The following is a 26,953-nucleotide window of genomic DNA, read 5'->3' on the forward strand; positions in this document are numbered from 1 at the left end:
TTGGGCAAAACCATGTGCACTGCAGGGGAGGCAGATATAACATGTGCAGAGAGAGATAGATTTGGGTGTGGTGAGTTCAATCTGCAATCTAAATGGGTCTGGGACTCCAGGTCGACAACAAAAATGTAGACACAGCTTAGGTCGATGCCAATTGGTCGACACGCCTTAGGTCGACATGGGCAAAAGGTCGACGTGGAAAAAGGTCGACATGAGGGTTTTTTTGTGTCGTTTTCTTCGTAGAGTGACCGGGAACCCCAATTAGTGCACCGCGTCCCCTCGCATGGCTCGCTTCGCTCGCCATGCTTCGGGCATTGTGCCTTCGCTCGGCACAGATTACCGTTCCAATCGTAGTCCACATGGATCATTAAGTATGAAAAGGTTCCAAAAAAGAAAAAAATTGTGAAAAACCCATGTCGACCTTTTTCCATGTCGACGTCGCCCTAAGGTGTGTCGACCAATTGGCGTCGACCTAAGGTGTCGACATTTTTGTTGTCGACCTGGAGTCCGGATACCATCTAAATTGCAGTGTAAAAATAAAGCAGCCAGTATTTACCCTGCACAGAAACAAAATAACCCACCCAAATCTAACTCTCTCTGCAAATGTTATATCTGCCCCCCCCCCCCCCCTGCAGTGCACATGGTTTTGCCCAACTGCTAAAAAATATCCTGCTGCGATCAACTTGGAATTACCCCCCTTATACGGCCCGCGGGCCTGAGGTTCCCCACCCCTGTTCTACAGCATGAGACATCCATAGCTAGGATGGATTCCTAGACTGAGGGCGCTATACCTTAGTAATTTGACATTAGGTAGAACTCTGCTTTATCTAGCAATCACATAACAGTACATCATTGCTTTAAGAAAGGAATCTGCAGTATGTCAGCCTGTTCCGCTAACTAATACCCCTTTCACATCGCACTAAAAACCCGGTATCGACACGGCATATTGCCGTGTCGAAACGGGTCAGTGTGCGATGTGAAAGGTCCTTTGCAGAATTAGCGGGTCGCCTGACCCGGTAATTCAACCCGGTAAAAAATAAGGGTTATTAACGGGTTGATTAGCGGGTCAGGCGCAGTGTGAATGGGAGCCGTTCCGATGCGACACGGCTCCCATTCACAGCATAGGCAGAGGCGGCGCAGGAGATGAGCTCTCTCCCGGCGCCGCCTCCACCCCTGCTGCTGCTGCGCCCTCCGCTGCTATGGCAACCGACCCGGTATATTGCCGGGTCGGAAAGCCAGCAACGGAGCGCAAATGCCGGATCCCACCCGGTAAGTACACGTTTCTCTTACCGGGTAGGATCCGGCATTTGCGATCTGAATGCAGCATAAGAGTAATATTGAAACACCTTTAAAGAAAAGTGAAACAATATAACTGGTTGTGGTTTCTTGTCCTTTGGGCCAAGCGTCGTGTAAAGCTGAACTTGTTTACGGTAGGGTTTATTTTCAGGAAAGAAAGCAGCCTATGAAATAGTTGTTCATTGTGCGGAAATAACATACCTATATTTGCACTGTGCTTCTCACCCAAAAAGGGTTAGTTTGTACTATCCATGTGTTTTATACAGTCCATGTAGAATTCAACCAATTTGCAGTCCATCTTCTGTGATTTGGGAACATATTTGTACAGGTTTTAGTGAGAGATGCTGTGGCCTTTCATACACTGAAAAGAATTCTACATTTTATATATTCAATACACAAGAAAAATGTGTGGGAGCATAGAATGTAGTTTACTTCAACTGGGTTGGGACCAGTAGACAGTCAGTGAAGATACTGCCATTCTAAATTCCGACGGCGGCTTCATGACAGGTAGTAATCCTGACGGGTTCAGCAAGAAATGAATCCCAGCCCTCCCTACCCGCAGCCGCCCCCCCCCCCAATTAGATGTGATAAAGTGTTAGGTTTTCGAGTGTTAAGACCTATAGCCCAATACTCTCACTTACTGTATCGCGTGTTATTTTATGCAATCCAATTAGAAGATAGGTGTTAAGTGTTTCACTTGATAATTCTTGATGTTTTTTTATTTGTTAAGTATAGGTGAAAATCTGCCTGTATCCCAAAAAAGACAAACTAATATTGGATAATAGTATAGAAGTCTCTTACTGGCCATAATAGAAGTATTTGTCTCAAATGGCATTTTTTTAAAACAGTGGAAAAATTATAGAAAGCAAGTGTTTTTCTGTGAAATAAATGCTCTACTTAAATTAGGGGTGTATATATCTGTGTCATTTTAAGGCATTTTTAAGAACCTAAAAAACACCTCTAACTCCAACCTGCAATATTGAAAACACCTGTTTCATTTATACAGCAGCCCTATATATCTGTCGCACATCAGTTAACCCATTTTCCTGCATTTTGCACACTTTCACCCCCAAAATAACGTGAGTATTTGCCAAATTAAGATCAATAAAAAATCTTAAGTGGCTAATTAATCATTAGGGACAATGTCCTAGTGGGATTTTTCCCAACTTTTCACCTGCTCAGGAGGTGGTGAAAAATCTCTTTGCGTTAATTGAGTGATAAATACTTTTAAAGAAAAGAGTTTAAACTTTTCACGTAATAATGGGTAATTACCTACAATTCGTTTCCCCCCCCTAATTTTGCTTTTGCTAAGTAATTCACGCATCCAAAACAATTTAATTTATTTTTATCACCGCTAAGCTTTTCTATAATTCACACGTCCTCAAAAGCATTTTGATGCCTGATTGATTGGTTTCTGCATAATTTTATGACTTGTGATGTACTAATAGCCCAAGGCAGACTTCACAGAAATCTCCTGCAGAAGGCTTATTAGCGCTGCAGATCACAGTCACCATTGTTATGAGGGGTGTAGTATGGTATGCCGGCGGCCGGGCAACCAGCATACCGGTGCCGGGAGCCCGACCGCCGGCATACCGACACTGTGGCGAGCACAAAGGAGCCCCTTGCGGGCTCGCTGCGGTCGCCACGCTCGCTGCGGGCACGGTGGCGCGCCATTTTATTCTCCCTCCAGGGGTGGCGTGGACCCCCACGTGGGAGAATATGTCGGTATGCCGAGTGTCGGGATTCCGGTGCCGGTATACTGTGTTTCCCGGGATCCCGACATTCAGCATAGTGAAGACCACCCGTTATGAGTGGGGAATACGATTTGACCCCTATGTACCACACTCAGAAAAGTTATATGGATTATTAATGCATAGGGGGAAGGGGGGATTCAATTATTTAATGCACCTGACAGAGCAATTCAATTGTTGCTCCATTCGGGCACAAACAGATATTTCAGCTAGTAGCCCCCCCCCCCCCCCCCCCCCCCCCACTTACCATAACGTATATTTCTCATACGTCCTAGAGGATGCTGGGGTCACATTCAGAACCATGGGGTATAGACGGGATCCGCAGGAGACATGGGCAGTTTAAGACTTTCAAAAGGGGTGTGAACTGGCTCCTCCCTCTATGCCCCTCCTCCAGACTCCAGTTTTAGAATTGTGCCCAGGCAGACTGGATGCAATCTGAGGAGCTCTACTGAGTTTCTCTGACAAAGACTTTTGTTAGGTTTTTTATTTTCAGGGAGACTGCTGGCAACAGTCTCCCTGCTTCGTGGGACTAAGGGGAGAGAAGTATGACCTACTTCCAGTGAGTTCAAAGGCTCTGCTTCTGGCTACAGGACACCATTAGCTCCTGAGGGTTTGATCGCTAGGTACACCTAGATGCTCGTTCCCAGAGCTGGCCGTCACCCCCCTTACAGAGCCAGAAGACAGGAGAGTAGAAGAAGATAAAGAAGACTTCAGTGACTGCATTCTGAGGTACCGCACAGCGATCGCACGCTGCGCGCCATGCTCCCACACACACAGCAGCACTACAGGGTGCAGGGCACGGGAGGGGCGCCCTGGGCAGCAGAAAAACCTCAAAATAAACTGGCAAGAGGGGACATAATGCCTAGGCACTGTCCTAACCCCCGCCAGTATAAATATATATTTAAAAAAAAGCGGGACTGAAGCGTGCCATTAAGTGGGCGGAGCTTCATCCTCACAGCTCAGCGCCATTTTCCTCTACACAGGCTGCAGAGACGCTGGTCCTTCCTCACACTTCTGAATAAATATAAGGGTGCAAAACGGGAAGGGGCACAGAAATATTAGTGCAGTATATATGTTTCTCTATCGTCCTAGTGGATGCTGGGGTTCCTGAAAGGACCATGGGGAATAGCGGCTCCGCAGGAGACAGGGCACAAAAGTAAAGCTTTCCGATCAGGTGGTGTGCACTGGCTCCTCCCCCTATGACCCTCCTCCAAGCCAGTTAGATTTTTGTGCCCGGCCGAGAAGGGTGCAATCTAGGTGGCTCTCCTAAAGAGCTGCTTAGAGAAAGTTTAGCTTAGGTTTTTTATTTTACAGTGAGTCCTGCTGGCAACAGGATCACTGCAACGAGGGACTTAGGGGAGAAGAAGTGAACTCACCTGCGTGCAGGATGGATTGGCTTCTTGGCTACTGGACATCAGCTCCAGAGGGACGATCACAGGTACAGCCTGGATGGTCACCGGAGCCTCGCCGCCGGCCCCCTTGCAGATGCTGAAACATGAAGAGGTCCAGAATCGGCGGCAGAAGACTCCTCAGTCTTCTAAAGGTAGCGCACAGCACTGCAGCTGTGCGCCATTTTCCTCTCAGCACACTTCACACGGCAGTCACTGAGGGTGCAGGGCGCTGGGAGGGGAGCGCCCTGGGAGGCAAATGAAAACCTATTTGGCTAAAAAATACCTCACATATAGCCTCCGGGGCTATATGGAGATATTTAACCCCTGCCAGAATACACTAAAGAGCGGGAGACGAGCCCGCCGGAAAAGGGGCGGGGCCTATCTCCTCAGCACACAGCGCCATTTTCCTTACACAGCTCCGCTGGTCAGGACGGCTCCCAGGTCTCTCCCCTGCACTGCACTACAGAAACAGGGTAAAACAAGAGAGGGGGGGCAAAATAGTGGCAAAAATTATATTATAAAAGCAGCTATACAGGGAGCACTTATTATAAGGCTATCCCTGTCATATATAGCGCTTTTGGTGTGTGCTGGCAAACTCTCCCTCTGTCTCCCCAAAGGGCTAGTGGGGTCCTGTCTTCGTTAAGAGCATTCCCTGTGTGTCTGCTGTGTGTCGGTACGTGTGTGTCGACATGTATGAGGACGATAATAAGAATTTACTTACCGATAATTCTATTTCTCGGAGTCCGTAGTGGATGCTGGGGTTCCTGAAAGGACCATGGGGAATAGCGGCTCCGCAGGAGACAGGGCACAAAAAGTAAAGCTTTAGGATCAGGTGGTGTGCACTGGCTCCTCCCCCTATGACCTTCCTCCAAGCCTCAGTTAGGATACTGTGCCCGGACGAGCGTACACAATAAGGAAGGATTTATGAATCCCGGGTAAGACTCATACCAGCCACACCAATCACACTGTACAACCTGTGATCTGAACCCAGTTAACAGTATGATAACAGCGGAGCCTCTGAAAGATGCTCACAACAATAATAACCCGATTTTTGTAACTATGTACAAGTATTGCAGATAATCCGCACTTGGGAATGGGCGCCCAGCATCCACTACGGACTCCGAGAAATAGAATTATCGGTAAGTAAATTCTTATTTTCTCTATCGTCCTAGTGGATGCTGGGGTTCCTGAAAGGACCATGGGGATTATACCAAAGCTCCCAAACGGGCGGGAGAGTGCGGATGACTCCTGCAGCACCGAATGAGAGAACTCCAGGTCCTCCTTAGCCAGGTTATCAAATTTGTAGGATTTTACAAACGTGTTTGCCCCTGACTAAATAGCCGCTCGGCAAAGTTGTAAAGCCGAGACCCCTCGGGCAGCCGCCCAAGATGAGCCCACCTTCCTTGTGGAATGGGCATTTACATATTTTGGCTGTGGCAGGCCTGCCACAGAATGTGCAAGCTGAATTGTATTACACATCCAACTAGCAAAAGTCTGCTTAGAAGCAAGAGCACCCAGTTTGTTGGGTGCATACAGGATAACAGCAAGTCAGTTTTCCTGACTCCAGCCGTCCTGGAACCTATATTTTCAGGGCCCTGACCACATCTAGCAACTTGGAGTCCTCCAAGTCCCTAGTAGGCGCAAGACACCACAATAAGCTGGTTCAGGTGAAACACTGACACCACCTTAGGGAGAGAACTGGGGACGAGTCCGCAGCTCTGCCCTGTCCGAATGGACAAACAGATATGGGCTTTTTTGAGAAAAAAACCACCAATTTGACACTCGCCTGGTCCAGGCCAGGTCCAAGAGCATGTTCACTTTTCATGTGAGATGCTTCAAATCCACAGATTTGACTGGTTTTAAACCAATGTGTTTTGAGGAATCCCAGAACTACGTTGAGATCCCACAGTGCCACTGGAGGCACAAAAGGGGGTTGTATATGCAATACTCCCTTGACAAACTTCTGGACTTCAGGAACTGAAGCCAATTCTTTCTGGAAGAAAAATCGACAGGACCGAAATTTGAACCTTAATGGACCCCAATTTGAGGCCCATAGACACTCCTGTTTGCAGGAAATGCAGGAATCGACCGAGTTGAAATTTCTTCGTGGGGCCTTCCTGGCCTCACACCACGCAACATATTTTCGCCACATGTGGTGATAATGTTGTGCGGTCACCTCCTTTCTGGCTTTGACCAGGGTAGGAATGACCTCTTCCTGAATGCCTTTTCCCTTAGGATCCGGCGTTCCACCGCCATGCCGTCAAACGCAGCTGCGGTAAGTCTTGGAACAGACATGGTACTTGCTGAAACAAGTCCCTTCTTAGCGGCAGAGGCCATAAGTCCTCTGTGAGCATCTCTTGAAGTTCCGGGTACCAAGTCCTTCTTGGCCAATCCGGAGCCATGAGTATAGTTCTTACTCCTCTACGTCTTATAATTCTCAGTACCTTAGGTATGAAAAGCAGAGGATGGAACACATACACCGACTGGTACACCCACGGTGTTACCAGAACGTCCACAGCTATTGCCTGAGGGTCTCTTAACCTGGCGCAATACCTGTCCCGTTTTTTGTTCAGACGGGACGCCATCATGTCCACCTTTGGTAATTCCCAACGGTTTACAATCATGTGGAAAACTTCCCCATGAAGTTCCCACTCTGCCGGGTGGAGGTCGTGCCTACTGAGGAAGTCTGCTTCCCAGTTTCCATTCCCGGAATGAAACACTGCTGACAGTGCTATCACATGATTTTCCGCCCAGCGAAAAGTCCTTGCAGTTTTTGCCACTGCCCTCCTGCTTCTTGTGCCGCCCTGTCTATTTACGTGGGCGACTGCCGTGATGTTTTATCCCACTGGATCAATACCGGCTGACCTTGAAGCAGAGGTCTTGCTAAGCTTAGAGCATTATAAATTTACCCTTAGCTATATTTATGTGGAGAAAAGTCTCCAGACTTGATCACACTCCCTGGAAATTTTTTCCTTGTGTGACTGCTCCCCAGCCTCTCGGGCTGGCCTCCGTGGTCACCAACATCCAAAACTGAATGCCGAATCTGCGGCCCTCTAGAAGATGAGCACTCTGTAACCACCACAGGAGAGACACCCTTGTCCTTGGATATAGGGTTATCCGCTGATGCATCTGAAGATGCGATCCGGACCATTTGTCCAGCAGATCCCACTGAAAAGTTCTTGCATGAAATCTGCCCACTGGAATTGCTTCGAAGGAAGTCACCATTTTTTTACCATGGCCCTTGTGCAATGATGCACTGATTTTAGGAGGTTCCTGACTAGCTCGGATAACTCCCTGGCTTTCTCTTCCGGGAGAAACACCTTTTTCTGGACTGTGTCCAGAATCATCCCTAAGCACAGGAGACTTGTTGTCGGGATCAGCTGCGATTTTGGAATATTTAGAATCCACCCCTGCTGTTGTAACAGTATCCGAGATAGTGCTACTCCGACCTCCAACTGTTCCCTGGACTTTGCCCTTATCAGGAGATCGTCCAAGTAAGGGATAATTAAGACGCCTTTTCTTCGAAGAAGAACCATCATTTCGGCCATTACCTTGGTAAAGACCCGGGGTGCCGTGGACAATCCAAACGGCAGCGTCTGAAACTGATAGTGACAGTTCTGTACCACGAACCTGAGGTACCCTTAGTGATAAGGGCAAATTTGGGACATGGAGGTAAGCATCCCTGATGTCTCGGGACACCATATAGTCCCCTTCTTCCCGGTTCGTTATCACTGCTCTGAGTGACTCCATCTTGATTTGAACCTTTGTAAGTGTTCAAATTTTTTTAGATTTAGAATAGGTCTCACCTAGCCTTCTGGCTTCAGTACCACAATATAGTGTGGAATAATACCCCTTTTCTTGTTGTAGGAGGGGTAATTTAATTATCACCTGCTGGGAATACAGCTCGTGAATTGTTTCCCATACTGCCTCCTTGTCGGAGGGAGACCTTGGTAAAGCAGACTTCAGGAGCCTGCGCAGGGGAAACGTCTCGACATTCCAATCTGTACCCCTGGGATACTACTTGTAGGATCCAGGGGTCCTGTACGGTCTCAGCGTCATGCTGAGAGCTTGTCAGAAGCGGTGGAACGCTTCTGTTCCTGGGAATGGGCTGCCTGCTGCAGTCTTCTTCCCTTTCCTCTATCCCTGGGCAGATATGACTCTTATAGGGACGAAAGGACTGAAGCTGAAAAGACGGTGTCTTTTTCTGCAGAGATGTGACTTAGGGTAAAAAACGGTGGATTTTCCAGCAGTTGCCGTGGCCACCAGGTCCGATGGACCGACCCCAAATAACTCCTCTTCCTTTATACGGCAATACACCTTTGTGCCGTTTGGAATCTGCATCACCTGACCACTGTCGTGTCCATAAACATCTTCTGGCAGATATGGACATCGCACTTACTCTTGATGCCAGAGTGCAAATATCCCTCTGTGCATCTCGCATATATAGAAATGCATCCTTTAAATGCTCTATAGTCAATAAAATACTGTCCCTGTCAAGGGTATCAATATTTTTAGTCAGGGAATCCGACCAAGCCACCCCAGCTCTGCACATCCAGGCTGAGGCGATCGCTGGTCGCAGTATAACACCAGTATGTGTGTATATACTTTTTATGATATTTTCCAGCCTCCTGTCAGCTGGCTCCTTGAGGACGGCCCTATCTATAGACGGTACCGCCACTTGTTCTGATAAGCGTGTGAGTGCCTTATCCACCCTAAGGGGTGTTTCCCAACGCGCCCTAACTTCTGGCGGGAAAGGGTATACCGCCCATATTTTCTATCGGGGGGAACCCACGCATCATCACACACTTCATTTAATTTATCTGATTCAGGAAAAACTACGGTAGTTTTTTCACATCCCACATAATACCCTCTTTTGTGGTACTTGTAGTATCAGAAATATGTAACACCTCCTTCATTGCCCTTAACGTGTGGCCCTAATAAGGAATACGTTTGTTTATTCACCGTCGACACTGGATTCAGTGTCCCTGTCTGTGTCTGTGTCGACCGACTAAAGTAAACGGGCGTTTTAAAACCCCTGACGGTGTTTTTGAGACGTCTGGACCGGTACTAATTGTTTGTCGGCCGTCTCACGTCGTCAACCGACCTTGCCGCGTGTTGACATTATCACGTAATTCCCTAAATAAGCCATCCATTCCGGTGTCGACTCCCTAGAGAGTGACATCACCATTACAGGCAATTGCTCCGCCTCCTCACCAACATCGTCCTCATACATGTCGACACACACGTACCGACACACAGCACACACACAGGGAATGCTCTGATAGAGGACAGGACCTACTAGCCCTTTGGAGAGACAGAGGGAGAGTTTGCCAGCACACACCAAAAACGCTATAATTATATAGGGACAACCTTATATAAGTGTTTTCCCTTATAGCATCTTTTTTATATATTTCTAACGCCAAATTAGTGCCCCCCCTCTCTGTTTTAACCCTGTTTCTGTAGTGCAGTGCAGGGGAGAGCCTGGGAGCCTTCCCTCCAGTCTTTCTGTGAGGAAAATGGCGCTGTGTGCTGAGGAGATAGGCCCCGCCCCTTTTTTGGCGGCCTCGTCTCCCGCTCTTAACGGATTCTGGCAGGGGTTAAATATCTCCATATAGCCCCCGGAGGCTATATGTGAGGTATTTTTAGCCAAAAATAGGTTTTCATTGCCTCCCAGGGCGCCCCCCTTCCAGCGCCCTGCACCCTCAGTGACTGCCGTGTGAAGTGTGTTGAGAGGAAATGGCGCACAGCTGCAGTGCTGTGCGCTACCTTAAGAAGACTGAGGAGTCTTCATGCCGCCGATTCTGGACCTTCTTCTTGTTTCAGCATCTGCAAGGGGGCCGGCGGCGAGGCTCCGGTGACCATCCAGGCTGTACCTGTGATCGTCCCTCTGGAGCTAATGTCCAGTAGCCAAAGAAGCCAATCCATCCTGCACGCAGGTGAGTTCACTTCTTCTCCCCTAAGTCCCTCGTTGCAGTGATCCTGTTGCCAGCAGGACTCACTGTAAAATAAAAAACCTAAGCTAAACTTTTCTAAGCAGCTCTTTAGGAGAGCCACCTAGATTGCACCCTTCTCGGCCGGGCACAAAAATCTAACTGAGGCTTGGAGGAAGGTCATAGGGGGAGGAGCCAGTGCACACCACCTGATCCTAAAGCTTTACTTTTTGTGCCCTGTCTCCTGCGGAGCCGCTATTCCCCATGGTCCTTTCAGGAACCCCAGCATCCACTAGGACGATAGAGAAATTGGTGTGGAGGCGGAGCAATTGCCAAATATGGGGATGTCACCTCCTAGGGGGTCGACACCAGAATGGATGCCTTTATTTATGGAATTACGGGATAGTGTCAACACGCTAAAGCAGTCGTTTGTCGACATGAGACGGCCGGACAATCAGTTAGTGCCTGTCCAGGCGCCTCAAACACCGTCAGGGGCTGTAAAACGCCCTTTGCCTCAGTCGGTCGACACAGACCCAGACACAGGCACTGATTCCAGTGGCGACGGTGACGAATCAACCGTATTTTCCAGTAGGGCCACACGTTATATGATTTTGGCAATGAAGGAGGCGTTACATTTAGCTGATACTACTGGTACCACTAAACAGGGTATTATGTGGGGTGTGAAAAAACTACCTATAGTTTTTCCTGAATCAGAAGAACTAAATGATGTATGTGATGAAGCGTGGGTTGCCCCCGATAAAAAGATGCTAATTTCAAAGAAGTTATTAGCTTTATACCCTTTCCCGTCAGAGGTTAGGGCGCGCTGGGAAACACCTCCTAGGGTGGATAAGGCGCTCACACGCTTATCTAAACAAGTGGCGTTACCCTCTCCTGAGACAGCCGCACTTAAAGATCTAACAGATAGGAGGATGGAAAATATCCAAAAAAGTATATACACACATACAGGTGTTATACTACGACCAGCTATAGCGTCAGCCTGGATGTGCAGTGCTGGAGTAGTTTGGTCAGAGTCCCTGATTGAAAATATTGATACCCTGGATAGGGACAATGTTTTACTGTCTTTAGAGCAAATAAAGGAGGCATTTCTTTATATGCGTGATGCACAGAGGGATATCTGCACACTGGCATCACGGGTAAGTGCTATGTCCATTTCGGCCAGAAGAAGTTTATGGACGCGACAGTGGTCAGGCGATGCGGACTCAAAACGGCATATGGAAGTTTTGCCGTATAAAGGGGAGGAGTTATTTGGAGTCGGTCTATCAGATTTGGTGGCCACGGCTACAGCCGGGAAATCCACCTTTTTACCTCAAGCTACTCCCCAACAGAAAAAGACACCGACTTTTCAACCGCAGTCCTTTCGTTCCTTTAAAAACAAGAGAGCAAAGGGATATTCATATCTGCCACGAGGCAGAGGAAGGGGGAAGAGACACCAACAGGCAGCTCCTTCCCAGGAACAGAAGCCCTCCCCCGCTTCTACAAAAGCCTCAGCATGACGCTGGGGCTTCTCAAGCGGACTCGGGGGCGGTGGGCGGTCGTCTCAAGCATTTCAGCGCGCAGTGGGCTCACTCGCAGGTAGATCCCTGGATCCTGCAGATAATATCTCAGGGGTACAGGTTGGAACTAGAGACAGATCCGCCTCGCCGTTTCCTGAAGTCTGCTTTACCAACGTCCCCCTCCGAAAGGGAGACGGTTTTGGAAGCCATTCACAAGCTGTACTCTCAGCAGGTGATAGTCAAGGTACCTCTTCTACAACAGGGAAAGGGGTATTATTCCACTCTATTTGTGGTACCGAAGCCGGACGGCTCGGTAAGACCTATTCTAAATCTGAAGTCCTTGAACCTGTACATAAAGAAGTTCAAGTTCAAAATGGAGTCACTCAGAGCAGTGATAGCGAACCTGGAAGAAGGGGACTTTATGGTGTCCTTGGACATCAAGGATGCGTACCTCCACGTTCCAATTTACCCCTCACACCAGGGGTACCTCAGGTTCGTTGTACAAAACTGTCACTATCAGTTTCAGACGCTGCCGTTCGGATTGTCCACGGCACCTCGGGTCTTTACAAAGGTAATGGCCGAGATGATGATTCTTCTTCGAAGAAAAGGCGTATTAATTATCCCATACTTGGACGATCTCCTAATAAGGGCAAGGTCCAGAGAACAGCTAGAGAGGGGATTAGCATTGTCTCAAGAAGTGCTAAAACAACACGGCTGGATTCTGAATATTCCAAAATCCCAGTTAATGCCGACAACTCGTCTGCTGTTCCTAGGGATGATTCTGGACACGGTTCAGAAAAAGGTTTTTCTCCCGGAGGAAAAAGCCAAGGAGTTGTCCGAGCTTGTCAGGAACCTCCTAAAACCAGGAAAGGTGTCTGTACATCAATGCACAAGAGTCCTGGGAAAAATGGTGGCTTCTTACGAAGCAATTCCATTCAGCAGATTCCATGCACGAATTTTCCAGAGGGATCTGTTAGACAAATGGTCAGGGTCGCATCTTCAGATGCACCAGCGGATAACCCTGTCTCCAAGGACAAGGGTATCTCTTCTGTGGTGGTTGCAGAGTGCTCATCTATTGGAGGGCCGCAGATTCGGCATACAGGATTGGATCCTGGTGACCACGGACGCCAGCCTGAGAGGCTGGGGAGCAGTCACACAAGGAAGAAACTTCCAGGGAGTGTGGACGAGCCTGGAAACGTCTCTTCACATAAACATTCTGGAACTAAGAGCAATCTACAATGCTCTAAGCCAGGCAGAACCTCTGCTTCAAGGAAAACCGGTGTTGATCCAGTCGGACAACATCACGGCAGTCGCCCATGTGAACAGACAGGGCGGCACAAGAAGCAGGAGTGCAATGGCAGAAGCTGCAAGGATTCTTCGCTGGGCAGAGAATCATGTGATAGCACTGTCAGCAGTGTTCATCCCGGGAGTGGACAACTGGGAAGCAGACTTCCTCAGCAGACACGACCTTCACCCGGGAGAGTGGGGACTTCATCCGGAAGTCTTCCACATGCTGGTAACCCGTTGGGAAAGACCAATGGTGGACATGATGGCGTCTCGCCTCAACAAAAAACTGGACAGGTATTGCGCCAGGTCAAGAGATCCGCAGGCAATAGCTGTGGACGCGCTGGTAACGCCTTGGGTGTACCAGTCGGTGTATGTGTTTCCTCCTCTGCCTCTCATACCAAAAGTATTGAGAATTATACGGCAAAGAGGCGTAAGAACGATACTAGTGGTTCCGGATTGGCCAAGAAGGACTTGGTACCCGGAACTTCAAGAGATGATCACGGAAGATCCGTGGCCTCTACCTCTAAGGAGGGACTTGCTTCAGCAGGGTCCCTGTCTGTTTCAAGACTTACCGCGGCTGCGTTTGACGGCATGGCGGTTGAACGCCGGATCCTAAAGGAAAAAGGCATGCCGGAAGAAGTCATTCCTACTTTGATTAAAGCAAGGAAGGAAGTAACCGTGCAACACTATCACCGCATTTGGCGAAGATATGTTGCGTGGTGCGAGGATCGGAGTGCTCCGACGGAGGAATTTCAACTGGGTCGATTCCTACATTTCCTGCAATCAGGATTGTCTATGGGTCTCAAATTGGGATCTATTAAGGTTCAAATTTCGGCCCTGTCGATTTTCTTTCAAAAAGAATTGGCTTCAGTTCCTGAAGTCCAGACTTTTGTTAAGGGAGTGCTGCATATACAGCCTCCTGTGGTGCCTCCAGTGGCACCGTGGGATCTCAATGTGGTTTTGGAATTTCTAAAATCTCATTGGTTTGAACCACTAAAAAAGGTGGATTTAAAATATCTCACATGGAAAGTGACCATGTTACTAGCCCTGGCTTCGGCCAGGAGAGTGTCAGAACTGGCAGCTTTATCTTACAAAAGCCCATATCTGATTTTCCATTCGGACAGGGCAGAACTGCGGACTCGTCCGCATTTTCTCCCTAAGGTGGTGTCAGCATTTCATCTGAACCAGCCTATTGTAGTGCCTGCGGCTACAAGTGACTTGGAGGACTCCAAGTTACTGGACGTTGTCAGAGCATTAAAAATATATAGTGCAAGGACAGCTGGAGTCAGAAAATCTGACTCGTTGTTTATATTGTATGCACCCAACAAGATGGGTGCTCCTGCGTCTAAGCAGACGATTGCTCGTTGGATCTGTAGCACAATCCAACTTGCACATTCTGTGGCAGGCCTGCCACAGCCTAAATCTGTAAAGGCCCACTCCACAAGGAAGGTGGGCTCATCTTGGGCGGCTGCCCGAGGGGTCTCGGCATTACAACTTTGCCGAGCAGCTACGTGGTCAGGGGAGAACACGTTTGTAAAATTTTACAAATTTGATACTCTGGCTAAGGAGGACCTGGAGTTCTCTCATTCGGTGCTGCAGAGTCATCCGCACTCTCCCGCCCGTTTGGGAGCTTTGGTATAATCCCCATGGTCCTTTCAGGAACCCCAGCATCCACTAGGACGATAGAGAAAATGAGAATTTACTTACCGATAATTCTATTTCTCGGAGTCCGTAGTGGATGCTGGGCGCCCATCCCAAGTGCGGATTATCTGCAATAATTGTACATAGTTATTGTTAACTAATTCGGGTTATTGTTAAGAAGCCATCTTTCAGAGGCTCCTCTGTTATCATACTGTTAACTGGTTTTGATCACAAGTTGTACGGTGTGATTGGTGTGGCTGGTATGAGTCTTACCCGGGATTCAAAATTCCTCCCTTATTGTGTACGCTCGTCCGGGCACAGTACCTAACTGGCTTGGAGGAGGGTCATAGGGGGAGGAGCCAGTGCACACCACCTGATCGGAAAGCTTTACTTTTGTGCCCTGTCTCCTGCGGAGCCGCTATTCCCCATGGTCCTTTCAGGAACCCCAGCATCCACTACGGACTCCGAGAAATAGAATTATCGGTAAGTAAATTCTCATTTTAATATAAAAGCGCCGCAGGTCTGGGGCATTCTTTAGTGTTTCAGAACCGGTGATTAGGCACTGGGTTGTGGGCTGGCAAACTCCCTCTGTGTCTCTCTGACAGACTTTACTGTGGGTCTGTCTCATATCAGCCGGTGTGTCTGTTGGTGTTTGATACACGTGTGTCGACATGTCTGAGGCTGAGTGCTCTTCCCAGGAGGAAGCTATATTAGGAACACAGACGTATGAGGGGGTGACCGTGTCGGCACCACCGACTCTTGACTGGGTGAATGTCTTGAATGCAAATATGGAGCATATCAGTAAGAGATTACAAATGTTACATACTGATTCCAGTGTCGACTATAGTGATTCCAGTTTAGATCCAAAACTGGAAAGAAGCATTCAGTACATGATTAACATATTCAGTACCTGTATAACATAAAATGTTATTTTGCCCAGTTGCTACTCCCTGATACCGACACGGATACTGATTCCTGTGTCGACCAGATTGTTTCCTGATTAGATCCAATATTGTGCAGTACAATTAAGGACGTATTAACGTCACGGAGAACCCTGCTGTTCCTGACGGAGGGTCTATATATGTATGTGGATTAATATATGTTAATATGTATATAGTATATATATGTATGTATAGATATATACGGATATACGGATAGCTAATCGTACTGAGCGCTCTGTTTGAGAAAGAATCCTGGTGGCTTCCGATGGTTATTCGGTCCCGCCGCAGACAGAATAAAGTGTGAGTCACTCCCTGCTCTGCATGGGACCATGTCACAAATCCAGTGGATCGTATACAGAAAGCTACGCTATCTCCTAGCTATGTAACCACGGGTACCTTACTTAGACCTGCCATGGTAGGCGCATGGGTGAGTAGTAGTATTCGAAAATGATAGGATACCTTGTCGTCCGATATAGATACCCTGGAGGGAGATGAGATACTCCTTACGTTGGGTCATATCAAGGACGCTGCAGCATGCTTAAGGGAGACTGCAGGGGAAATTGGATTTTTGGATTCACAGGCCATTTCTATAGCGGTCTCAACTAGGCGGTCGTTGTGCATTCACCAGTGGAATGCTGATGCTGACTCCAAGAAGAAATGGAGCCTCTCCCCTATGAAGGGGAAGCCTTGTTTGGTGATGGCCTAGTTGATTTGATCTCGGCAACGGCTGCAGGTAAGTCAACCTTCTGGCCCTATGGTCAATCACAACGAATGAAGACGCATCATTATCGGATGCCGTCATCTCGACCCAATAGATGCACAAGACGTTGGATTCCCTTTTCTTTGCAGGTTTAGGAATGGGAAGAGGTCCGCAGTCTCTTCCAGATCACAGGTGCAGAAATCATCCTCTGCGTCCGCCGAATCCACCACATGCCGCTGGGGCTCTCTTGCGGGAGGACGCACCGGTGGGGGCGCGTCTAAAAACAAAACAAAACAAAAAACCTTCAGTCAGTTCTGGATTCATTCGGAAAACTGACAGTTTTCGAGACATTTCCCGTCAACGATTTTTTAAATCGGCCTTACCAGTTCTCCGAAGAACAGGGAGGTAGGATGCGACGCAATAAAAAAAAAAAAAATTGTGTCTGAATCATGTCATTGTCCTGGTTCTCCCGTTGCAAAGAGGCCAATCCTAAACGGAAATCCCTCGATTTCTACCAAAAGAAACTCGAATTCAAGATGGAATCTCTTAGGACAGTGATTTCCAGTCTGGTGGAAAGAGTTTTCATTGTTTCGGTAGACACAAAGGATGCCTACTTACAGATTTCCATTTTCCTCGGTGTCACCGATTTTCACCGACATAATGGCGGAAATGGTGGTTCTCCTTCAAAAGCATGGAGTCACGATTATCCCATACTTGGACGATCTCCTGATAAAGGCGAGATCCAGGGACCAGTTGGTGCAAAAAGTTGCACTCTCCCTGACGGTTCTTGCCAAACTTGCCAAAATCACAGTTGATTCCAACAACGCGGCTGTCGTTTTTTGGGAAGGATACTGTACACAGAACTACAGAGTTTTTCTTCCAAGGTAAAAAGCTCTGGAATTTCAGAGCCTGGTCAAACATGTTCTGAAACCAGCAAAAGTGTCAAGCTATCAATGTATTCGGTTGCTGGAAAAGATGGTTGCGGCCTACGAGGCCATTCAGTTGGCAGATTTCATGCCAGAGTGTTCCAGTGGGACCTGTTGGACAAGTGGTCCGGATCCCACTTACACATGCACCAAAGGATTATCCTGTCTTCTGAGACCAGAATCTCACTTTTGTGATGGCTACACAGCTCTCACCTCCTAGAGGGACGCAGGTTCGGGATCCAGGACTGGATCTTGGTAGCCACGGATGCAAGCCTCCGAGGCTGGGGTGCAGTCACATGGAGGAAAAATCTTCCAAGGAAGATGGTCAAGTCAAGAAACTTGTCTCCACATAAACGTTCTGGAGTTAAGGGCCAGTTACAACGGCCTTCTGCAAGCGGAACATCATCTTCGCGATCTGCCCGTATTGATCCAGTCGGACGATGTAACAGCAGTAGCGTACATAAACCGCCAAGGCGGAACAAAAAGCAGAGCAGAGATGGCAGAAGCCACAAAGGTCCTCCGCGGGGCGGAAAGACATACAAACGCTCTGTCAGCAATCTTCATTCCAGGGACTTCTTCAGCAGACACTATCTCCATCCAGGAGAGTGGGGCCTCCACCAAGAGGTCTTCGCTGAGGTGACAAGTTGTTGGGAAGTTTTCTAAATGATGGCATCTCGTCTCAACAAGAAGCTTCAGAGATATTGTTCCAGGTCGAGAGACCCTCAAGCAATAGCAGTGGATGAACTGGTGACACCGTGGGTGTTTCAGTTGGTGTATGGATTCTCTCCATTTCCTCTCATTCCAAAAGTTCTAAAAATCATAAGAAGAACAAAGATTCGGGCAATCCTCATGGTCCCAGAATGGCCAAGGAGGGCTTGATATCCAGATCTTCTGGAATTACTCATAGGAGATCCCTGCCTTCTTCCTCTGTACGAGGACCTACTACGGCAGGGGCCGTGCGTGTATCAACGCTTACCGTGGCTACGTTTGACGGCTTGGCTGTTGAGCACAAAATCCTAGCCGTGAGGGTATTTCCAGTGAAGTCATTACCACACTTATTCAAGCCAGAAAGAGGGTAACGTCTAAACATTACCACCGTGGTTGGAGAAAATATGTTCTTGGTGCGAGTTCAAGAAGGTTCCTACGGAAGAGTTTCAGCTAGGATGTTTTCTCCATTTTCTACAAGCAGGTGTGGATGCGGGCCTAAAATTGGGCTCAATTAAGATACAGATTTCAGCCTTATCGGTTTCTTTCAGAAACAATTGGCCTCCCTTCCAGAAGTTCAGACTTTTGGGAAAGGCATGTTGCACATCCAACCTCTATTTGTGCCTCCTGTGGCACCGTGGGATCTTAAGGTGGTGTTGCAGTTCTTTCCATCACATTGGTTTGCACCTTTACAGAAGGTGGAGTTGAAGTTCCCCACTTGAAAAGTGGTTATCCTGTTATCCTTGGCTTCTGCAAGGCGAGTGTCTGAGTTAGCGGCCTTGTCTCACAAGAGCCCTTATTTGATCTTTCATGAAGATAGAGCAGAATTGAGGACACGTCAACAATTTCTGCCGAAAGTGGTTTCATCTTTCCACATGAACCAACCTATTGTGGTGCCTGTGGCCACTGACGCCTTCGTTGAGTCAAAGTTTCGAGATGGTCAGAGCTTTGAAGATTTATGTCGCCAGACCGGCTCAGATTAGGAACACAGAGGCTCTGTTTGTCCGGTTTGCTCCCAACAAGATGGGGTGCCCTGCTTCCAAGCAGACTATTGCACGCTGGATCTGTGGTACGATTCAGCATGCTCATTCCATGGCTGGATTGCCGTTACCGAAATCGGTGAGGGCCCATTCTACTAGAAAGGTGGGCTCATCCTGGGCGGCTGCCGGAGGGGTCTCGGCATAGCAGCTACTTGGCAAACACTTTTGCTAAGTTTTACAAGTTTGGTACCTCGGCCGATGATGACCTCAAGTTTGGTCATTCGCACTCTCCTGTCCATTCTAGAGCTTTGGTATAACCCCATGGTTCTGAATGTGACCCCAGCATCCTCTAGGACGTATGAGAAAATAGGATTTTAATACCTACTGGTAAATCCTTTTCTCTTAGTCCGTAGAGGATGCTGGGCGCCCGTCCCAGTGCGTACTGTATCTGCAGTTATTACTTGTGGCTACACACATGTTGTGTTACGGTTCTTGTCAGCATGTTGCTGCAATCGTTCATGCCGTTGGCTTGTATTCTGTTGAATTATGTAAATTAATATTTTAATGTGATTAGTGTCTGCCTTTACTCAACACTGCAATTGGTAAACATAGAATCTGCTTTTAATTAAAATATATTTTTACTTCAATTAATAACAAAATAGTACACTTAAAAAAAACTATAGGAATCAAGTAATCAATTGATATATTCCACACACTCGAATAGGAAGCATTAAATATCCTCTGGCGCTGTAAAATTAATAGCAACAGTATAGCTCAGAGGTTCTCAAACACGGTCCTCGGGAGCCCACACAGTGCATGTTTTGCAGGTAACCCAGCAGGTGCACAGGTGTATTAATTACTCACTGACACATTTTAAAAGGTCCACAGGTGGAGCTAATTATTTCACTTGCGATTCTGTGAGGAGACCTGCAAAACATGCACTGTGTGGGCCCCCGAGGACCGAGTTTGAGAACCTCTGGTGTAGCTCATATGACACTAAACAGACCCGTCCAATCTGTTACATCAAAATGTGTCAAACTGTAACATATGCTGACAAACTTATATGGAAAGTCTCTCAGGTCCTCCTGCTACTGGCGTCCCAGTGCAGAGGAATGCTGCTGTGTAATAATTACCCGAACCTGCGGGAATGTCCAGTGATACGATGCAGACACCCAGAGAGATACGTCCTTGCAGCTTTCAGCAAAAGCGCCCACCGCCGGCACTATTAACGGTGCAGATATCAGTTTCTGTCCTGGCGGGTGGGTATGTAATGCTCCAGATTGCCGCTTTACAATGTAGCCGCTGGAGATAGCGCAATCTCAGTCCTGGCAAGCGGATAGAAGGAGCTCCGGTTAGCGCTTCCAATGAAGCCGCTAGAGACAGCGCTTGTGTAGATGCTTCCGTCAGTGTGTGGATACGAACAGGGAGATGACGTCCTATAGTTTTTTAAGTGTACTTTTTTGCTATTAATTGAAGTAAAAATATATTTTAATTAAAAGCAGATTCTATGTTTACTAATTGCAGTGTTGAGAAGGCAGACACTTATCGCATTAAAATATAAATTTACATAATACATGGGGGTATATTTACTAAGCTCCCGATTTTGACCGAGATGCCGTTTTTTCATCAAAGTGTCATCTCGGTAAATCTCGGTCATTTACTAAACACTAATCACGGCAGTGATGAGGGCATTCGTATTTTTTTGCTAGTTCAGGTAAAAAATTACGAATGAATACACCATCGGTCAAAACGCGGCTGTTTAAGTATGAATCTCGGTCATTTACTAAGAAGTGCAAAGCAAAAAAACACAAAACACTGCCGTGAAAAATTACAACTCGTAAAAAAGTCCTAAAAAAAAACACCTGCTTTTTTTATCCGTGATTTGAGATGCATGCAGGGATCCATGAGATCCGTGCATGTATATCAGTGGGAAGGGGTGTGAAAGTGCTTATTTTTGCTAAAAAAATTGCGTGGGGTCCCCCCTCCTAAGCATAACCAGCCTCGGGCTCTTTGAGCCGATCCTGGTTGCAGAAATATGGGGGGAAAAATGACAGGGGTTCCCCCATATTTAAGCAACCAGCATCGGGCTCTGCGCCTGGTCCTGGTCCCAAAAATACGGGGGACAAAAAGAGTAGGGGTCCCCCGTATTTTTAAAACCAGCACCGGGCTCCACTAGCTGGACAGATAATGCCACAGCCGGGGGTCACTTTTATACAGCGCCCTGCGGCCGTGGCATCAAAAATCCAACTAGTCACCCCTGGCCGGGGTACCCTGGGGGAGTGGGGACCCCTTCAATCAAGGGGTCCCCCCCCCCAGCCACCCAAGGGCCAGGGGTGAAGCCCGAGGCTGTCCCCCCCCATCCAATGGGCTGCGGATGGGAGGGCTGATAGCCTTTGTTGTAAAATAAAAGATATTGTTTTTAGTAGCAGTACTACAAGTCCCAGCAAGCCTCCCCCGCATGCTGGTACTTGGAGAACCACAAGTACCAGCATGCGGCGGAAAAACGGGCCCGCTGGTACCTGTAGTACTACCACTAAAAAAATACCCAAAAAAAGACAAGACACACACACCGTGAAAGTATAATTTTATTACTTACATACACACATACATACATACTTACCTATGGCCCCACGCAGGTCGGTCCTCTTGTCCAGTAGAATCCAAGGGTACCTGTTGAATAAATTATACTCACGAGATCCAGGGGTCCAGGCTCCTCGGCAAATCCAGGGTTAATCCACGTACTTGCCAAAAATAAAAAAACGGTGTCCCGACCACGAACTGAAAGGGGACCCATGTTTGCACATGGGTCACCTTTCCCCGAATGCAAGAAACCCACTTTGCCTTCTGGCTAAGTGGGTTTCTTCAGCCAATCAGGGAGCGCCACGTTGTAGCACTCTCCTGATCAGCTGTGTGCTCCTGTCTTCACTGACAGGCAGCACACGGCAGTGTTACAATGTAGCGCCTATGCGCTACATTGTAACCAATGATGGGAACTTTCTGCTCAGCGGTGACGTCACTTTAGGTCAACCGCAGGGCAGAAAGTTCCCATCATTGGTTACAATGTAGCGCATAGGCGCTACATTGTAACACTGCCGTGTGCTGCCTGTCAGTGAGGACAAGAGCACACAGCCGATCAGGAGAGTGCTACAACGTGGCACTCCCTGATTGGCTGAAGAAACCCACTTAGACAGAAGTCAGAGTGGCTTTCTGGCATTCGTGGAAAGGAGTCCCATGTGAACACATGGGGCCCCTTTCAGTTCGTGGCTCGGCTTTCCGTTTTCTTATTTTATGCAAGTACGTGGATTACCCCTGGATTTCCCGAGGAGCCTGGACCCCTGGATCTCGTGAGTATAATTTCTTCAACAGGTACCCCTTGGATTCTACTGGAGAAGAGGACCGACCTGCGTGTGAACATAAGGTAAGTATGTATGTATGTTTGTGTGGATGTATGTAATAAATCTTTACTTTCACGGTGTGTGTGTCTTGTCTTTTTTGGGGTATTTTTTTAGTAGTAGTACTACAGGTACCAGCGGGCCCGTTTTTCCGTCGCATGCTGGTACTTGTGGTTCTCCAAGTACCAGCATGCGGGGGAGGCTTGCTGGGCCTTGTAGTACTGCTACTAAAAACAATATCTTTTCTTTTACAACAAAGGCTATCAGCCTCCCCATCCGCAGCCCATTGGATGGGGGGGGGACAGCCTCGGGCTTCACCCCTGGCCCTTGGGTGGCTGGGGGGGGGGGACCCCTTGATTGAAGGGGTCCCCACTCCCCCAGGGTACCCCGGCCAGGGGTGACTAGTTGGATTTTTGATGCCACGGCCGCAGGGCGCTGTATAAAAGTGACCCCCGGCTGTGGCATTATCTGTCCAGCTAGTGGAGCCCGGTGCTGGTTTTAAAAATACGGGGGACCCCTACTCTTTTTGTCCCCCGTATTTTTGGGACCAGGACCAGGCGCAGAGCCCGATGCTGGTTGCTTAAATATGGGGGAACCCCTGTCATTTTTTTCCCCATATTTCTGCAACCAGGATCGGCTCAAAGAGCCCGAGGCTGGTTATGCTTAGGAGGGGGGACCCCACGCATTTTTTTTAATTATTTTACAGTGTTTAATTAAAAAAAAAAAAAATAAGAACCCCAGCACGGATCACACAGATCCGGCCGAGATTGATTGTAAAAAAAAACGGCAGTGTTTTGCTAATCACTGCCGTAAAAATAGGTAAAAAAAAACGAATGACATCGACATCGGAAGAAAAGAAAAACCCGAATACGACAGCTTAGTAAATCCATCGTAATCAATTCAAAAAGTTGCAGTTTTACACTGTCGATGTCATTCGTGATTGAACTTTGACCTTTTTTCGGAAATTACGAATCTTAGTAAATTTACCCCATGAAGCGCACCACTCTTCCCTTTTTCTTTGTTTCAGTTTGTTTGAGGATCTAGCTAATCCTTTAAGTGTGTGCAGTTGATGTTTAATTAAATATCATTAGCCAAATTGCGCCAGGAGTTGGGGTGAGATTCACCTCTAATTGTTTGTATTCTGTTGAATGCCACGTTCTGCGGCATGCCTGAGGTGTGAGCTGGTAAGATGCTCACCGTGGTTTAACAATAAATCCTTTCCTCTAAATGTCCGTCTCCCTGGGCACAGTTCCTATAACTGGAGTCTGGAGGAGGGGCATAGAGGGAGGAGCCAGTTCACACCCCGTTTGAAAGTCTTAAAGTGCCCATGTCTCCTGCGGATCCCGTCTATACCCCATGGTACTGAATGTGACCCCAGCATCCTCTATGGACTAAGAGAAAAGGATTTACCGGTAGGTATTAAAATCCTATTTTTCTTGTCGCCCCCCAGCACTTTGGTCGGGTTTAGCCGTTTTACGCAGATAAACCCAGTCTTTCTGGGTACGATCAGAATGCAAAAAACCCCAATTAGATTGCACCCTGTAATCTCCTCTCACTTAAGACAGGAGCGCGGCCGGCGCATAAAACAATTGAATTCCTCCCATAGACCCCTTTGTCTTTGCCAAACTTACACAATATAACAAATGCCACCTTCATAATATTTTATCACAGATTACTTTCTCCTCTTTCCCTAACTTGTGTGCTAGACAATTCAGCATCTACAAAGTACCAGATAGTCCAATACAGCTAAAATAAGCAACACTACCAACGTATTTCCACTTTTGGCATTCTTCTTTGCTGCTGTTCACGCGGAAAGTATTTTAAAGTTATTAAAGAAGGACTCCACATGAAATGGATTTCTTCTTTAAAGCACTTGGGAGAAGTTATGTAGCTGAATCCCAGTCATTTATTATTTATTTATTTATATATCACCAGTTATTTATATAGCACACACACATTCCGCAGCGCTGTACAGAGAGCACTTGGCCATTCACATTAGTTCCTGCCCCAGTGGAGCTTACAATCTATATTCCCTAACACATGTACACGCACACACATTCATGCTAGGGTTAATTTGTGTTGAAGCCAATTAACCCACCAGTATATTTTTGGATTGTGGGAGGAAACCGGAGAAACAATAACTGTTTTACTAGAAGCTGAAATGGTGAAGCAGCCAAACGAAGTTCAAATATTCACCAAGAGCATGTGTGCACCAACATGAGTCACTGTGGCATTTGTCTAACCAGGTGGCTTATCAGGACACACTCTCAGTTGACAAAAAAATACTTAATTCTCATCTAGCGTTTCCATTTTTCTAGTTACTAATTAGCTTGTGTGCTGGCAGCTCCTGTACAAGCGTATATGGGACCCTTATGTGAGGTAGGGCTGGCAGGTCATTTACCTGGATATAGTTAACATTAATTTTGTGATTTTGTGTGAGGCTCCATATAGGCATTTGTTTAAGCACATTTTCTTTTTGTAGGTTGGTGCAGGTGTGAGCCTTCCTGGTGTAGTGGCTGCTAAGTGTGGTGCTGATGTCGTATTGTCAGATTCAGCAGCACTGCCACAATGTTTAGAAAACTGTCACCGAAGTTGTGCGCAGAATAATCTGGCTGGTATACCGGTTATTGGGTTGACGTGGGGCGAGATATCACCAGATCTCCTGACCCTCCCTCCTATTGATATTGTTTTGGGATCTGATGTTTTCTATGAACCAAAAGGTAATGTAGAGGAATTCATCTAATATGTTAAACAATAGAGAAGAGGTTCTCAAACGCAGCCCTCGAGGCACCCAAACGGTCCAGGTTTTAAGTTTATCCATGTTTGGCCGCAGGTGGCTTAATTAGCACGTCAGTCAATTTGATGTAACCATCTGTGCTGAACCATGGATATACCTAAACCTGGACTGTTGGGGTGCCTTGAGCACCGCGTTTGAGAACCTCTGCAATAGTGTATTTACATGTTCATTTCTTTGTAGATTTTGAGGACATTTTTGTCACTGTACATTTCTTAATGGAAAGAAATCCTAAAGCTACGTTCTGGACCACTTACCAAGTTAGAAGGTATTTTATAGGCCAAATAGGCGTCATTTCAATTTGCATTTATCTTAGAAACATAGAATTTGACGGCAGATAAGAACCACTTGGCCCATCTAGTCTGCCCTTTTTTCTTTTTTTTAACCATATTTTTATCTCAAAACTTATTTGATCCTTATTTATTTTGTAAGGATATCCTTATGTTTATCCCATGCATGCTTAAATTGCTCCACTGTCTTGTCCACTACCCTTCCTGTGAAGTAATTTTTCCTCAATTTTCCCCTGAACCCTCTGCCCCCCCCCCCCCCCCCCCTCCCTCCAGTCTCAGTGCATGTCCTCGTGTCCTATTGCTTCTCTTTATTTGGAGAATGTTTCCCTCCTGGACTTTGTTAAAACCCTTGATATATTTGACAGTTTCTATCATGTCCCCCCCTTTCCCTTCTCTGCTTCAAACTATACATATTGAGATTTTTTTAGTCTTTCTGGGTATGTTTTGTGATGTAGGCCATGCACCATTTTAGTTGCCCTTCTTTGTACAGTCTGTAATGTATTAATATCCTTTTGAAGATATGGCCTCCAGAATTGAACACAGTATTCTAGAGGAGGACGTACCAATGACCTATACAATGGCATTATTACTTCTTTCTGCTGCTGATTCCTCTCCCAATGCAGCCAAGCATCTGACTGGCCTTCCTCATTGCTTTGTTACATTGCTTACCTGTATTTAAGTCACCTGAAATAGTGACTCCTAGATCCCTTTCCTCCTCAGTAGTTTACAATATAGTGCCATTAATACTATACTTAGCCTTTGGATTTCTCTGACGTCCTAGTGGATGCTGGGTACTCTGTAAGGACCATGGGGTATAGACGGGCTCCGCAGGAGACTGGGCACTCTTAAAAGAAAGATTAGGTACTATATCTGGTGTGCACTGGCTCCTCCCTCTATGCCCCTCCTCCAGACCTCAGTTAGTATCTGTGCCCGGCCAGAGCTGGATGCACCCTAGGGGCTCTCCTGAGCTTCCTAGAAAAGAAAGTATTTGTTAGGTTTTTTATTTTCAGTGAGATCTGCTGGCAACAGACTCACTGCTACGTGGGACTGAGGGGAGAGAAGCGAACCTACCTGCTTGCAGCTAGCTTGGGCTTCTAAGGCTACTGGACACCATTAGCTCCAGAGGGATCGAACACAGGCCCAGTCCTTGGTCGTCCGGTCCCGGAGCCGCGCCGCCGTCCCCCTTGCAGAGCCAGAAGAACGAAGAGAAGTTGAAAATCGGCGGCTGAAGACTCCGGTCTTCATTAAGGTAGCGCACAGCACTGCAGCTGTGCGCCATTGCTCCCTTAGCACACCACACACTCCGGTCACTGATGGGTGCAGGGCGCTGGGGGCGCCCTGGGCAGCAATTAGATTACCTTACTTGGCGAAAAGCACATAATACAGTCTGATAAACTGTATATGTGCATTAACCCCCG

General features: G+C 47.3%; 1 protein-coding gene across 3 annotated transcripts in view; it reads left to right on the forward strand.

The window, feature by feature from the left end:
• Window positions 1-26,953, forward strand: part of METTL23 (methyltransferase 23, arginine) — a 61,217-nt gene that overhangs the window by 19,568 nt on the left and 14,696 nt on the right. For all 3 annotated transcript variants that reach the window (XM_063960436.1, XM_063960434.1, XM_063960435.1), the window contains 2 exons: window positions 24,934-25,171; window positions 25,429-25,513. In XM_063960436.1, coding sequence (XP_063816506.1) covers window positions 24,934-25,171; window positions 25,429-25,513 — 323 coding nt within the window. The remainder of the gene's footprint in view (window positions 1-24,933; window positions 25,172-25,428; window positions 25,514-26,953) is intronic.

Source organism: Pseudophryne corroboree, chromosome 3, assembly GCF_028390025.1.
Source record: "Pseudophryne corroboree isolate aPseCor3 chromosome 3, aPseCor3.hap2, whole genome shotgun sequence".
NCBI lineage: Eukaryota > Metazoa > Chordata > Amphibia > Anura > Myobatrachidae > Pseudophryne > Pseudophryne corroboree.